This window comes from Macrotis lagotis, chromosome 3 (assembly GCF_037893015.1).
Source record: "Macrotis lagotis isolate mMagLag1 chromosome 3, bilby.v1.9.chrom.fasta, whole genome shotgun sequence".
Classification (NCBI taxonomy): Eukaryota; Metazoa; Chordata; class Mammalia; order Peramelemorphia; family Peramelidae; genus Macrotis; species Macrotis lagotis.
Window position 1 is genome coordinate 37712747 of NC_133660.1, and position 16889 is coordinate 37729635.

Here is a 16889-nt window from a genome sequence, read left to right on the forward strand (position 1 = left end):
TCTAGCTGCAGCCTGCTGGGCACGAAGGGCAGAGGAGAAGGGATGGAGGGGGTCCTAGGGGCTTAGAACTTGCCGCGCCCTTGTGAAGGGCTTTTTTATTCTCGAAGAAGGCGTGACTTGGGGGGGGGGGGTGCCATGGCAAGCTCGTGAATTGGACTGAGGGGGCTGGGCTAAGCCCCCAGCCTCAACTTTCTCCTCCGGAGCCATCTGGGTGCAGTGGCCCGATGGGGAGCAGGAGGACCGGAGATGGCCCTGGGTGGGAGACAGTCGGGGTTAAGTGACTTGTCCAAGGTCACACGGCTAGTCCGTGCCGGACGGGCGGGCGGCTGGGCTGCCGGGGCAGCTTCTCGCCTCCCCCTCCTCCTGCCTCCTCCTCCTCTTCCTCCTCCTGCCCCCTCCGCGGCCCGGGGGGCCGGAGGGGGAGGCCACGGGGCGGGGCGGGGAGGCGGGGGATATAAGGCCGTTCGGGGCGGGGAGCCGGGGAGCCGGAGCCGGAGCCGGAGCCGCTGCCCTCCGTGGCCCCCGGGCCGCAGCCATGGGCGCCGTCGTCTCGGCCCTGCTGCTTGGGGGGGGCCTGGCTGGGGCGCTCTTGGCTTGGCTGCTGCGGGGGGGCTCCGGGGACCAGGAGGCCCCCCCGATGGGGGGCCCCGGAGGGGGGGGCGGGGAGCCGGAGGCCCGACTCGGGGAGCAGAGGGGCGCCCGGAGCGGCCCGCGAGCTGCCGCAGGTACGTGCCCCCGCCTGTACCCCACCTTGGGCTGGGATCGTGGCCCGCCGCTGCCCGGGGCCCGGCCGGGGATCCGCCCCAGGGGGAAGGGGCTGCGGGAGGACGAGATCTCCAAGCGTCCACGTCCCCCTTCCTCCGGGGTACCCGGCGCCGCTTGACTGGGCAGGAGGTGCTGGACCCCGGGGACGGCTCTGGTCACTTCAGGACTTCTTTTCTGCCCCCTTTCCTCCCCCGGCACTGTCCTCCTCCCCCTTCCCCAAGCTGGTCCGAAGACCCAGACACTCCGCAGCAGTGACCCGCCCCCTCCCTTGCGTTGGGAATGCGGTGTGGGACCCCGCCACCGGCCGGGTGGGGGGAGGAGGGGTGCAAAGTCACCCAAGCTCAGTTCGGGTGGGGTTGAGTGGGAATGTGACTGGGCTCGGGAACATGGGACTGTCCCATTCCAGAATTCTGCAGACCCGCCGCTACCCCCATCCCACCCCACCCCCACCTTTCCACTCTAGCACCCCACCCCATCCCAGCACCACCATCCTCCAACCCCACCACCCCCCTCCTATCTCCACCCCATTCCACCACCACTCGCTCCCACCCCACTACCCCCCCATCTACCCACCCCCCCACCAGACCCACTACTCCCTTCCCCCACCCCCATTCTGTAACAGGAAGCTTCGAGAGACTTCTTCCTTATTCATTTCAACAGACATTTGCCCTTCCCTTCTTCTCAAAGGCCAGCCCCCAGAACCTGAAAATCCTTGCAGGAACCCTAGAGATCAGAACTGCTTTTAAAATAATACTAAGATGCGATTTACCTGACGACATCATTTCCCTTCCCGCAACTGGATATGTGGTATTTTTTCCAAGAACTTCATCCAAAATATCCGTGCAGAGGTAGATGGGACACTTTAGCTGTGTTCCTTTAAACCAAACTTTTGCAAGAATGTGCAAAACAATACCACTTTTCCCACGGTATTATTAGGGAAATAGCTGTTTTTCATAAAAATGTGCTATTTGTATTATCATACGATACTATTTTCTGTTATAAGATGCTTTAGATGGATTATTTTTAAAAATTGATAAATATTTTAAATAGTTATTGGTTTTAAGTCCTAATACTGTATGCATTAGGTATATTAGGTCTGTATTAAGGGCAATATGTAAACATATTAATCACATGAATGAAAGATTTTGACGATCCTTAATAATTTTAAGAGTGTATAAAGGGGTCCTTGATAATTTTTAAGACTATAAAGTAATTTGACACCCAGAGGTTTGCGATCTTAGACAACCAGGTGGTCTGGAAAGAATCAATTGACTCTTTGTGGGTTGGGGACGGAGAGAAATGAGATTGTAGTCCTGATACCTAGGTCTGAACCCTATCTCTATCACACATGTCACTTCCACTTTCTGGGTGGCTCTATCTTAGTCCAAATAAAGTCTGAGGTCCCATCCATTGCAAAACTTTTGGGGTTTTTTTTTTGCAAGGCAATGGGGTTAAGTGATTTGTCAAAGGTCACACAGCTAGGTCATTAAGTGTCTGAGGCTACATTTGAACTCAGGTCCTCCTGACTCCAGGGCTGGTGCTCTCTATCCATTGCGCCACCTAGCTTCTCCTATTATCCATTGCAAATCTTGTGGACGACTGTCCCTACAAATGGATGAATCACTCTTAGGTTCCATGTTTTTATGGTCAAATATACTTTTGTATTTTAAAAGGAGGGTGTGGGGTGGCTAGGTGTATAGAGCACCAGGCCTGGAATCAGGAGTGCCTGAGTTCAAATTTGGTCTCAGACACTTAATAATGATCTAGCTGTACGGCCTTGGGCAAGCCACTTAACCCCATTGCCTTGCAAAAAAAAAAAAACCCTAAAAAAGTAAAATAAAAAAGGAGGATGCTAGGGACAGGGTCCTGGAAGGGTGCTCATCTGCAGAATGTGTTTAATTGATTTTAATTATGGGGTTTTCTCCACTGTTACTTTAAATTCTTCTGTTCCTTTATAGATTTTTTTTTTAACTGAACCTCTGGTTTCATTGGTGGAGGCAAACTCCTGCCTGTTATGGATTGACAGCTGCTCTGCAATTTATAGTCCTTGGAAAGTTGCTGTGAGTCATACAAATAGTATGTGTAAGAGATAGGACTTGAAAGCCAACTCTTGCCGTTACCTTGGCCTTAAAAAGGGTAGGGTAAAAATGTGGAACTCATAAATTTGCAAATGGATGAATGTTGGAAAACTACCATAGCATGCAATTGGAAAAATAAAATAAAATTTCAGTGGAAGGGAAAAAAAATAAGAATAACGTACCCTCCCATAAGCATACTCAGGTGGATCCTATTCCAAATTCTCTACATAGGATTCTGTGTCTTTCTAGACTTTCACTTCTTAAAAAATGTACCTTTTCCATCTGTTTCCTTACCACCATCTCAATTACAAACTGTCTTTCTAATGTATTCTATTGAAACTGCCCTGTCCAAAGGTAGCAATGATGTCTTGGTTGCTAAATATGATCCCCTTTTTCCCAGTCTTCCTCCTTGACTTCTCTGTGGCTTTTGACATTGTTAATCATTCCATTTTCCTTTCCATTTCCAAGACACTGCTCTCTCTTAGTTCCCCCATCTGTCTGCTGCTCCATCTCTGTCTTGTTCACTGTATTTCTATCTCATCATTACCTTGGTTATTGCCCAGGGTTCTGCCCTGTACCCTTTCCTCCTCTCTCTACTTGTAGTCTTTTTTTTTGGGAGGGGGTGCAATAGAGTTGTGACTTGCCCAAGGTCACACAGCTAGTACCTATCAAATGTCTGAGTCTGGATTTGAACTCAGATCCTCCTGACTCCAAGATCTATGCTCTATCCACCACCTACATACACTTTTGGAAATTTCATCATTCACCCCTTCCCTGGGTTCAAGTATTTTTATGTAAATATATCCCAAATATTTGAGCAGCTAGGTGGCACCACAGTGGATAGAGCACTGAACCTGGAGTCAGGAAGACCTGTGATCAAATCTGGCCCTAATCACTCAATAGTTATGGGACCCTAACCAAGTCACTTAACCCTGTTTGCCTCAATTTCCTCATCTGTCAAATGAGTTGGAGAAGGAGATGGCAAACCACTCCAGTTTCTTTGCCAAGAAAATCCCTCATAAAGAGTCAGAGATGACTGAAAATGATTAAACAACAAATCCTAGCTATGTACAGAGACAGTCTGTTTCTTGAACTTCAATCATGCTATTCAAATTCTGTCAAGGTCCTTCCATTAGAGGCATCTCAAATTTCACCTATCTACAATAAACCCTTTATCCAGGGGGTGTTAAGAGGCTCAAACAGATGAGGACTGTGAAGCACTTTGCAAACATTAAACTGTTCTATTAATATTATTACTAGCTTTCAGTCCAGCAATGATTGGGGGGGGGGGCACTGTCTTCTACCTGGTGAGCTCAAGCAACTGTTTATAGAGCAAGAGGAGGTAAATGTTTAACAACTGGGCTGGGGGAAGGAAACAAGGAGGGAGAGTTAGATACCCGCATTTTTAATTTTGGTTTGCATTATTAGCACTTTCTCAAGCCTAGACAATTACATCCTGATTTGTAGGATTGTTGATTTCTAAGATGCAAATGAAAACATAATGAAAACATAAACATTAGCTCTGAAGTCTAGTGGTTAGAGCCCCTGCCTTTATTTTCTCCCTCCCTCACCTTCCCAGTCTCCTAAAGTCAATCATTTGTCAACTTCTTCCAGTTCTACCCTCCACTGCTCCCCACAGTTTTTCTTGTAGGAACTCTCCTGTGTCCCCTCACCACCAGGGTGCCAGCCTTCATCAGTTCCCACTTGGTCTAATGCAACAGCCTACTTCAGTCTCTGTTTTCCACTTCATACTCACAATCTGAGGATGTCACTCAAAACTTTTCAATTGCTCTCCCAGGCCTAAAGCACAAAATCTATGCTTCTTAACTGTGCTTAAATGGAAGGTTCACTCCACACTGTTTCCAGCTCCACTTATAAATTTATTTTTTATACTACTCTCTTACTCTTTCAGTAATATCTTTTCTACTACTCTGTATTCCATCCAAACTAGCCCATTTGCTAATCCCTGAACTCAACGTTCCATCTCCTGCTCCCCTTTCATTTACATAAACTGCCCCAATCTAGAATGTTCCTCCTCATCTCTTCCTCAGAACCCTTGCCTTCCCTCAGTATGCAGATAAATGCTTCCTCTCTTAGAGTTCTTCATTGATTCTTTGATCATTTCTCCTCAATTTCTCTTTTACTATATATATATATATATATATATATATACTTAGATAATTATGCACATAAGTACAATATGTATAAATAATATATAACAAAATATATGTAATTATATACTATAAACTGATATAAATATATAATGTATACTATAAACACAGATAAATATATAATATATACTAAAAACTGATATAAATATATAATGTGCACACTATAAACTCAGATAAATATATAATATATACTATAAACTTATATTATTAATGTATACACATAATATATGGATATAGAGATATAGATATATTATATAACCTCTTCCTTTCTGTCCTGTCCCCCCCCCCCCAAGCTCCTTGAGAACAAGGATCATTTTATTTTTATTTCTGTATCTCCAGGACCTAGTGCTGAATCTAGCACTTAGGGTCATTCATAAATGTGAGTTGAAATGAATTTGCCCTAGCTAGGTGGTGCAATGAATAAAGAGTGCTGACCCTGGAGTCAGGAGAACCTGAGTTCAAATCCAATCTCAGACATTTACTAATTACCTAGCTGTGTGACCTTGGGTAAGTCACTTAAACCTATTATTGCCTTGCAAAAAAACCTCACTAAAACATTGCCTTAAATCATAATACTTGGCTTCTCAGTAAGTGAGGTAGGGAGAGAATTTGGAGCTCAAAATTTTGTTTAATGCTTTAAAAAAAACAAATATGGGAAAATAAATAAAGTAAAATAAACAAATCATTTTTAAATTTTTAAAATTTTATGTTAGGAAACTTTAATTTTGTTAGAATCATGATTTTTCCTCTTTCATTTCCCCTCTCCAGATTTAGCCTAGGTAAAAAGGTTATCTGCCTTTCCAGTCATATGCATTCATACTTCCATCTTAACTCCCAAGGAAAAACCAAAAACAAAACAAACCTGATAAGTGATTTAAGAGACTTAGAAAATGGTCAGGAAGCTTTTCAGATTGCTAAAATGGTAGTAGAGAAGGAAACTACCTTTAGTAAGACTAAAGGGATATGCTTTTTTCCCAGTTGGTAGAATGCATTGACTGTTGAAAACATGGTTAAGGTAGACTCCTCATTTTGAAGTCCTGACCCAAATAATTTTGAAAGCAGACAATCTCATCCTTTCCCAGCCTTGACCTCTGATTGTTATTCTGACTGCCTGTGGAGTGACAAAAGACTGGCATTTATTCTTTATTTGAGGTCATACATCTTCTGGCCTCTGATTAGCAGGAAAGAGTCCTGTTTGCAAACCCTGTCCTTGTTTGTTGTCCTTTGCCCCCTAGACCGGACAACATCAACCCTGTTTGACTCTGGGTTGCTGTGTGCTTTACGAAGAAATCAGTGACCTCCATCCTCTCTCTTTCCTATCCCTCTGAAGCTCCTCAAATTACATCTAGGCAGTGACCTTTTTCTAGCTTTAGGATAGGGTTCTAACTAGGGTAACAAGTGTTAGGGATACAAGAAAGGGTGAAAAACCAGATGCTACTCTCAAAGAGTATAGATGTGTATCTTGAAAGATTAATAATCAATTAAGTAATATATTTAAGATCACATATCTTTGTTGACCTCATGTCAGCAAAGATCTATGATGTCCAGGGATACAGAAACCATAATCTAACCCCCTCATTCATTGTTATTGTTGTTCAGTTGTGTCCAATTCTTTGTAACCCCAATTGTGGTTTTCTTGGCAAAGATACTGGAGTGATTTGACATTTTCTTCTCCAATTTCATTTTATAGATGAGGAAACTGAGGCAGACAGGGTTAAATGACTTACCCAGGGTCACCTAGCTAGGAAATGTCTGAAGCCAGATTTGAGCCCAAGAGGAGCCTTCTTGATACCAGGTTCTGCAGTATCACCTGGTTTACAGATGAGGAAAAAATAGATGTGTGGTATTGAAGTCTTAGAAAAAGGTGGAGAACTTTTAGGAATGCCTAAGTGGTGGGTAAGAAGGAAACAGACTTTTATATGGCTCACATGGGATATGCTTTTTTTTTCCGAGCAGAGGGGAAATAAGTTATCCAAGGTCACACAGGTTGCTGGAGAAGCAGACTCAAACCCAGGTCTTCTTGACTCCAAATCCAACATTTTCCCCCCACTGGCCCAAATTAAATGATAAATTGAAACCTAAAGAAGTTAAGGACCTCCCTCAAGTTCCTCCAGATACCAAGTGGCAGAGGCAGGATGTGAAAAATTCCTCTGCTTCTGATTACCTCACTGATTGATCCATAACATGCCTTAATCACATATGACTTTTTATGGAATTTCTAATTTTTCTGAAAGGCTTTGATAATTGAACCCCTCCATTTTTTGCAAGATAGAATTTATCCATGGAGGGGGTTTACTGATTTCTGATAGGTTTATTTATCTGAGACTGATAGACCAGACTTAAGAACTTTCAGACTATTACTGGTCATTGATATCTAGTTTTCTCCTTTCCCAAATGAATCATCTAATGCTTACAATGTTCTAATATTTTTGTCTCTCAGAGCATCATCAGGAAAGTAATGGGTGCTTGGTGTCTGAGTCCAAGAGCAGTGACCTTGAGGGTCCAACATGGAAACCACAGAATGGTTCTACCCAAGACTTTGAGTGTCTGAAACCAGGGGAGCAGCTGAACTCCACACAGTTGCTAGGGACAGAACCTCTATCTCTCTCAAGACATACTACCTCTGGGAACCCCTCAGAAGTCTCAAGGAGTGAAAGCCCAGAATCCTCTGGACCAGTAGATCAACTAAAAGGACTAGAGACGTCCACCCAGTCAACCGTATGTGCCTCGGGGAAGTTCCCTTCTGACAACTTATTCATGGACAAACATGAAAAAGAGATGAAAACTCTACAGATGGCAGGTCCAGAGGTGGTAGATCATGAGGTGTGGGAAATGGTACCCAGGCATTCAGTGTGGAGAGATGCTGATAAAGGCAAAAGCTCTGAGTCCTCTCATGCTGGTGTGCTTGGACTCCCCATACTGAATCCAAACCAGGTTCTAGACTGTGGAAGAGACCCACTCAAGGATGCCAAAGGTCAAGATGTTCACTCGAAAACAAAGAGAGTAGCAGCAGTGTCCCCATTGTCTCAACAAGTCAATGTCCAGTTCCAGGTTCATTATGTCACCATGTCTGATGCTTCCATAGTGGCAGTAACTGGAGACCATGAAAGCCTTGGCAACTGGCACTGCTACATCCCACTCCAGTGTGACAAGGATTGGTTTTGGTCCAGATGTGTTCCCTTGCCAATGGACACAGAACTGAAGTGGAAATTTGTGATAGTGGAGAATGGGAACATTATCCGTTGGGAAGAATGCAGTAATCGGCTTCTAGAGACAGGACAGGAAGATAAGATAGTTCATAAGTGGTGGGGCTGTCACTGACTGGTTTGGGGAAGCATCAGAATAACTTTAAGGACTATTGAGTTTATTTTAATTATTACTTTAGACTTATTCCATAAGAACCAGAACTCCAAGGTTATCCTCAGTAGCATGTGGAGTTTATTAGGAATTATTGATCTCTTTTTATGTAAAGGTGCTGCTTCTGAGTGCATCGCCTCCTTTCCGCCGCCCCCCCCCCCCCCACCGTCCTTGGAGCTTCCATTGATGATCGTGTGCTGGCTCATTTCCACTCCATTGTTCATAGCCTTGATGTAAGGAGCTGGGTTAAAGGGTTCCATTGAATGTTCATAGTGGGAAACAAGACTCCAACCTGTGGAGTTCCATCATTTCCTTTAAAGGTAGCCTGATTTCCACCTAGTTTAATGAATAATGATGGAGTCCTTTGGACTCAGTTTCAGAGTAGGGGAATAATGTTGTTGCCTTTCATTGTACCTCCAGTGCCTGGTACAAATGCTTATTAGTTGATTGATTTATTGATTAATACAATGAAAGGGTCTGGTCTTCCAGATGTCACTAGCAAAGACGTGAAATATCATTTTAGCCTAGCTTCCATCAACCTAGTTTAACATTTTGAATATTACTTTTGTTTGTTGTTGTTGTGTTCTTAAAGGGAGAAGAATGTCTATTTTTAGCTTAGTTCTCTCAGTGACTTGATTGTTCTCTCTGGATACGGGGCAACAGAAGAAAAATGGGAATGCAATTGGGAGTAGGTTCCTTAATAGAATTTCTTAAAGAATCAGGAACTGCTATGATACCACATGGATTGAAATGAGGTTCCAAAACCGTATACTACTGGGTGCTCCAATCTGGAAAGAAGACAATTCCAGCCTGGAGTATTCAACATCTTTTTTTTCCATCTTTTTTCCACAGGCTTTGTCCAATATGTATGTAACATATATGTCCATACTCACAGTTCTGGCTGGCAGTACTGGGGTCTGTAATCACTGGTTATAGATGCTGGTTATAGGTGACCTAAGACAATACTGCTATCCTGAAAATCTTGGAGAAAATGCTTTTAGAGTTGTTGGAACTAAGAATACAATAAAGCTTGCTATTTTCATATCTTTGACCATTGTCTAAAGAATTTTGTCTCATCTCAGTTAATGGATAACTTTGGAGGGAAAAGAAAATACCAATAGACTCTGATCAATTGTAAAAATAGAGGTATTTGGTGAAGATTTTGATGGTAGGAAAGAAATCAAAAGTGAGAGTTGAGATCATATGAATAATTTTTGGTGGTAAGAGAAATGGGGGAGAGAGGGCAAAGGCAAGAGGAGAGAGGGTTGGACTTTACAATTTTCTCATCCTTTTGCTAGGAGAAAAATTCAATTTATATTTGCTTTGGTAACTAAAAACAAAAGTAAATAGATTCTTTTTAAAAAATATACTTTCAAATATCTCCTCCTTCAAATGGAAATAAACATAGTTTGTTAAAGAAAAAAAGTTGACTCACTTTCAAAATAACTCAAGACCCAACAGAAAACAAATTTGGGAAAATTGGACCTCACCTTTTCACAATTAAGTTACCAGCTTAAAAGTGTCCATGGGAATAGTGGTTTGGATAGTGGGTTAAAGTTAATTTGTATATATTATCTCATTGGATTCCCAAAAGAATCTTATGGTATTAAGCAGAGCTGGTGGTCATCCTTATGGAATAGATGAGGAAAGAGATGAGAAGTGAAGTGATTTACCCAAAGTCACACAGCTAGTTAAGTAAGAGAAGTGGGGCTAAGACTTCTGTAGGGACTTTCTACAATTTTGACTTTGGAGTCAGTGTTCTATAATCCTCTGCCCTTCCCATTAATCTTTATCTCCTCTAGTAATACTCCATTGAGGAAAAAGAAAAATTTTAGGGGCACATAACTAAAAAAAAATTACATCATCCTTAAAGGGCTCAGTTCAACAAACATCTTAAGATCTTCCTATATGTAAGAGGGAACTGTGACCTTGGGTCTGTCCTCAAGGAAAAGGTGAGAAAAAACTTTTGCCCAAGTTTAAGTGAGAACCCAGTAAATAAATACAGAGGAGGTAACTAGGTAAAGTCCCATGAGATATCTGAAGAGGGAAAATCCACTTTTATCTTGGAGGAGTAAGAAAGGGATCATGAAGGAAGCAGGGCCTGGGAAGGACCTTGAAAAGAAGAGAAATCAACATAGATGAGAACAGAAGGCAACTGCCCACGTATTCCTTCTCCTCCCCTTTCATCAAGGACCTAGCCTGATATTTTACAGAGAAATTGAGGCTCTTCTCTATATTTCAAACTCCCTTGATAGCATCCCCCCCCAGGCCCTGTTAAAGATGCCCTTCTGCATAAGACCCTTTATCCTGATCCCATTTTCATTTTCTCCAGTAGCTGCCCCATCATCATCCCCACTCTGTCTAAGATAGTTTCAGGATCCCATAAGTAAAACTTCATTATACTTAAGAGGAATTCCCTCTCTTTGGAGGAAAGGAAAGGACATCCCACCATCAGAATCTGTGAGTTAACCTTATTACCACATGCTCTCTCTAAAAATTCAACTCACCTCTTTGGATCCATATATACTTGAGAGAAAGCACTTCAGATTTTTTTTTAGAGGGGAAGATATTTATATCAATTATTTTTACTTGAACTATCTTAGTAAATGCCCATTTTAGAAACCTGATTAAACTACCTTAGAGGGGCAGCTAGGTGGCGTAGTGGATAAAGCACTGGCCCTGGAGTCAGGAGTACCTGGGTTCCAATCCGGTCTCAGACACTTAATAATTACCTGTGTGGCCTTGGGCAAGCCGCTTAACCCCATTTGCCTTGCAAAAACCTAAAAAAAAAAAAACTACCTTAGAAAAAAATGTCAATTATCTTAGAAAGATTCCCATCAATGTCTCAAGACATCATTTCCCTAAAGTCCTGGGGGGAGATATGGACAAGCTATGGGGGGGCTTGTGATAACATCAGGAGAGGGATCTGAGGGCTTTGCTATATTCCACTCAGTGGCCCTAGTGATAAATTAATGTAATAAATGTTAACAGTAACATTTAAAATCTTATTCACTATATTATTCACTTTTTGAATAATAAAATAACCAGTAACTTCTTTTTTTACTTTTGCTCCAATTATCTTTTTTTAAAATTTATTTTTATTAAAGATATTATTTGAGTTATACAATTTTTTGTAAAATTTTAGTCCACCCCCACCCCCAAAGGAAAGCACTCTGTCAGTCTTTACTTTGTTTCCATGTTGTACCTTTATCCAAGTTGGGTATGATGAGAGAGAAATAATATCCTTAAAGAAGAGAAGTCTAAGAGGTAACAAGATCAGACAAAAAGATATTCTCCACAGCTCCTTATCTGGATACAAATGGCACTCTCCTTTGCAGACAGCCCAATATTGTTCCCGATTGTTGTACTGATGGAATGAGCAAGTCCTTCAAGGTTGATCATCACCCCCATGTTGCTGTTACCGTGTACAGTGTTTTTCTGGTTCTGCTCATCTCACTCAGCATCAGTTCATGCAAATCCCTCCAGACTTCCCCGAAATCCTGTCCCTCCTGGTTTCTAATAGCACAATAGTGTTCCATGACATACATATACCACAGTTTGCTAAGCCATTCCCCAATTGAAGGACATTTACTTGATTTCCAATTCTTTGCCACAACAAACAGGGCTGCTATAAATATTTTTGTACAAGTAATGTTTTTACCCTTTTTCATCATCTCTTCAGGGTATAGACCCAGTAGTGGCATTTCTGGATCAAAGGGCATGCACATTTTTGTTGCCCTTTGGGCATAGTTCCAAATAGCTCTCCAGAAGGGTTGGATGAGTTCACAGCTCCACCAACAGTGTAGTAGTGTCCCAGATTTCCCACAACCCTTCCAACAATGATCATTATCCTTCCTGGTCATATTGACCAATCTGAGAGGTGTGAGGTGGTACCTCAGAGAAGCTTTAATTTGCATTTCTCTAATAATTAATGATTTAGAGCATCTTTTCATATGGCTATGGATTGCTTTGATCTCCTCATCTGTAAATTGCCTTTGCATATCTTTTGACCATTTGTCAATTGGGGAATGGCTTTTTGTTTTAAAAATATGACTCAGTTCTCTGTATATTTTAGAAATGAGTCCTTTGTCAGAATCATTAGTTGTAAAGATTGTTTCCCAATTTACTACATTTCTTTTGATCTTGGTTACATTGGTTTTATCTGTGCAAAAACTTTTTAATTTAATGTAATCGAAATCATCTAATTGGTTTTTGGTGATGTTCTCCAACTCTTCCTTAGTCATAAACTGCTCCCCCTTCCATAGATCTGACAGGTAGACTAGTCCTTGATCTTCTAATTTGCTTATAGTATTGTTTTTTATGTCTATGTCCTGTAACCATTTGGATCTTATCTTGGTAAAGGGTGTGAGGTGTTGGTCTAATCTAAGTTTCTTCCATACTAACTTCCAATTTTCCCAGCAATTTTTATCAAAGAGGGAGTTTTTATCCCAATGGCCAGACTCTTTGGGTTTATCAAACAGCAAATTACTATAATCATCTCCTGCTTTTACACCTAGTCTATTCCACTGGTCCACCACTCTATTTCTTAGCCAATACCAAACAGTTTTGATGACTGATGCTTTATAATATAATTTTAGATCGGGTAGGGCTAAGCCACCTTCTTTTGCACTTTTTTTCATTAAGCTCCTGGCAATTCTTGACTTTTTATTTCTCCATATGAATTTACTTACAATTTTTTCTAACTTGTTAAAGTAATTTTTTGGAATTTTGATTGGTAGGGCACTAAACAGATAGTTTAGTTTTGGTAGAATTGTCATTTTTATTATATTAGCTCTACCTATCCATGAGCAGTTGATATTTGCCCAGTTATTTAAATCTGATTTAATTTGTGTGAGAAGTGCAGTAACTCTTCTTTATGCAGGATGGTGTCAACTCTAAATCTTCTACTTCCTCAGTATCCCCTGCCTCTGAGATCCTCTCCTCCCAACTGGAGAGGGTGAAGGGAAGACATCAGAGACCTCCTCTTGCAGCATTACCTTAAAGGGGGGACCCAGGGCAGCCAATCCATCGTTTCCTGACCACATTTCTTCATTAGATTGAATACTTTTTCCTCTCTCACTGTCTCTCTCTGTCTCTGACTTTCTCTCTCTTGAATCTCCCTCTCTCCATTTCTCTGTCACTCTGTATCTCTCCATCTCTATTTTTCTCTCTCTATCTCTTACTTTGTCTCTGTCTGTCTGTCTCTCTGTCTCTCCCTCTCTCTGTCTCTCTCTCTGTCCCTATCTGTCCTTCTGTTTCTCTGTTTCTGACTCTCTCTCTCTCTCTCTCTCTCTCTCTCTCTCTCTCTCTCTCTCAATTTCTCTCCTTTTTCAATGCCCAGGTCTTCTCAGCATCTTTCTTTCTTCTGTTTTCCCCATTAAACTATGAAACTCCTTGAGGGTAGGAATTCTTTTCTGCTTTTCTTTGATTCTGCAAAATTTTGTACTGTGAAGACACTAAATAAATACTTTAACAGATGCTCATGACTGATGAATAGCAACTGAGAAAACACCATCCAGGTCTGCGTTATTTTTTACATGTTACTATTTATTTCTTTTACAGTTGTCTCTGCCCCAGCAAAGCTTGATGAGTTTGAGAAAAATCTAGTTCTCCAAGGTTCTTTCTAAGACTAAAAAATTCTATGATTATTCTAGAATTTCTTGATTCTGTAATGACTGCCTCATAATATTAATTCCCATCACCAGCAAGTTCGTAATTTTGTCTTTGAAAAATCATAGCGAATTCTTTTATTTTTTAACTTTCTGGTCCTTGAAATGGAAGGAAATGACAGGGAATCCTAAAATGGAGCTGACTAAGCTAAGCCTCGATCATCTCCTGGCAGGTATTCTGAAGGAGCTCCTTACCTCCCTAAGCCTTTCCTTGCTAGAGAGCCAACGAAGAGACTAGGACTCACTGGGGCCTTGCTTTAGAATCTATGTGTCCATTCAGTCCTTTATCAGGGGCTTGTGAGGAATTGGAGAAAACATGAAGCCAGATTTGAGTTGGATCATCCTGGCTCTTTCTACCAGCTCAGGTTGAGCACAACTCAGAAATTTACTGGTCTAATGTGGGGGGGGGGGGGAGGTCCTGGACTGTGTAAAAAGAACCTTAATGTGGTGTCCCTTGGTACCAAACAGATAACTCAATGTTTTTGTACAATTGGAAACCGATGGGATGCCCATCAACTAGGGAATGGTTGAACAAGCTGTGGTATAGGAATGTGAATGAATATTATTGTTCTGTAAGAAATGATAAGCAGGCAGATTTCAGAAAAACCTGGAAAGACTTACATGAACTGATGCTGAGTGAAGTGAGAAGAACCAGAACATCTGTAACAGCAACACTGTGCAATAATTACTATGAATGACTTTGCTCTTCTCAGCAATATAGTAATCAAAGACAATTCTAAAAGACCTGTGATGGAAAATGCCATCCACATGTAGATGAAAGAACCATGGAATCTGAATGCAGATCAAAGTCTTATTTTCCACTTTTTAAATTTGTTTTTTTGCTTTTTTCTTCTCATGGTTTTTCCCTTTTTGTTCTGATTCTTCTTTCATAGAAAAATGTGGAAATAACAAGGTGGTACATGTATAACCCATATCAGATTACTTTCTATCCTAGGGTAGGGGAGAGAAAACTTTCCAAAACTGAATTTTGGAAATTATCTTTACATATAATTGGAGAAATAAATAAGAAAAAAATGTAGTTTTAAATGGGGAAATTGAATTGGCATGAGATTTTGAACTATATTTGGCTCCACTGGTCAGTGAGTCAACAATCATTTATTCTTAGGTGTCAAACACTATGCTAGCTCTGGGGGTACAAATAAAGGCAAAGGCAGGATCCTTGCCCATAAGAGGAACATAAAATGTAAGTAATTCTGCACATGTTATCTAGCTAACTAGATGAACAAATAGATATCAGATAGATATAGTCAGATGATAGAGAGATAAAAAGAAATAAAGAGATGATAGATTAAAGAGAAAGAGATAGATGATAGATATATGATAGATAGATAGATAGATAGATAGATAGATAGATAGATAGATAGATAGATGATGTATGGATAGATGCTTGGATGCTTGGATGGATGGATGGAGAAAAAGATAGGTTAAATAGGGCAAATAGGCAGACAGTTGAAAGATAGGTAGATCACATGAAAATTAAAATCAGATAAGAGACTTGGAGAGGTAGAGACAGAGCAATCCAAAAAGTTCTCTTCCTGAAGGTGGGATTTGAGTTGAGGTAACTTTTGAAAGATCCCAGGAGTGTCAAGAAGGAGAGCATTCCAGCCATAAAGGATAATCTGTAAAAATGCATGGAGTAGGGCAGGTGGAAGATGTTGTGGGTAGAGCACCAGTCCTGGAGGACCTGACTCAGACCCTTGCTAGCTGTGTGACCCTGGGCAAGTCACTTTACCCTGTGATTGCTTCCCCAAAAGGCATGAAGTTTGGAGATGGAGTATCACATTTGAGGAACAGAAAGGAGGCCAATGTCACTGGATCTCAGAACACTATAAGGTTTAAGAGGTAGGAAGGCACCAGGTTATTAAGGGTTTTAAGTACCAAACAGAGGGGGCAACTAGGTGGTGTAGTGGATAAAGCACTGGCCCTGGAGTCAGGAGTACCTGGGTTCAAATCCAGCCTCAGACACTTAATAATTACCTAGCTGTGTGGCCTTGGGCAATCCACTTAACCCTGTTTGCCTTACAAAAAAAATACCAAACAGAGGATTTTTCTATTTCATCCTAGGGGTACTAGGGAACGACAGGAATTTATGAAGTCAGATGGTGACATGATTTAGGAATATCACTGAGTGGAGAATGAATTGGGGAGATTAACTTGAACTAGGGGAATGGGCTATTGCAATAGTCCTGTACCACAATAACCATCTTCATGAGTGGAGAGGAGAAGGTGAATATGAAAGCTATTGGGACTAAAAGAACAGATTAGCTACATGGAGTGAATGCAAATGAAAATGAAGCTAAGGCTGGAAGCAGTTGGAAAGCTGCTTTATAGAGTTCTGAACATTGTATATTTCTGAATATAAAATTATTCCTGGATTTGACCCATCTTGGCTTAGTGTTCCATAGTGAAAATAATATATTTTGGACAAAGGCCAATTCATTTAATGATTTTTCAGGCTGATATATCACTAAGAAGTCATCCATATATCATACTGTTTTCTTATAGCCAGTCTACGTCCTGGAGGGCTATGTACTGAGGGGAGCTGTCTCCCTGTCTTTAGGAAGAAATAGGAAGAACCTTTCCAAATGGCCCATCCCTGTCTCTGTCTGTGGGGGGGGGATTGGTTTTAGGGGGGTTGCCTTCCCATTTTCTCATTTTTTTTCTACTTTTCTTCCTCTTTGAAGACTGGAAGGAAAGGAGATGACCCAAGTCATCTTTGTTCAAAGCTTCTGGGGATATCAGATAAACACCCAGGTTTTTTTTAGCCCAGGTCAATGGTCTGCAGTTTCACATGCCCTTTCCCATTGCTATTTTCAGGAGCTTGTCCA

The 16889-nt window shown here is 41.4% G+C and overlaps 1 protein-coding gene across 1 annotated transcript; it reads left to right on the forward strand.

Annotated features, from left to right (window-relative positions):
- Positions 1–535: 535 nt before the first annotated feature.
- STBD1 (starch binding domain 1) lies at positions 536–9422 on the forward strand. Its single transcript, XM_074228486.1, has 2 exons — positions 536–725; positions 7455–9422. The coding sequence occupies exons 1-2, from the start codon at positions 536–538 to the stop codon at positions 8333–8335; spliced, it is 1071 nt and encodes a 356-aa protein (XP_074084587.1). The 3' UTR covers positions 8336–9422.
- Positions 9423–16889: the final 7467 nt, after the last annotated feature.

Bases quoted from the DNA above. Each gene is read 5' to 3' on its own strand.
- STBD1 (XM_074228486.1), top strand. From the start codon at position 536: ATGGGCGCCGTCGTCTCGGCCCTGCTGCTTGGGGGGGGCCTGGCTGGG. The intron at 726-7,454 runs GTACGTGCCCCC...TTTGTCTCTCAG, and splicing joins CGGCCCGCGAGCTGCCGCAG to AGCATCATCAGGAAAGTAAT.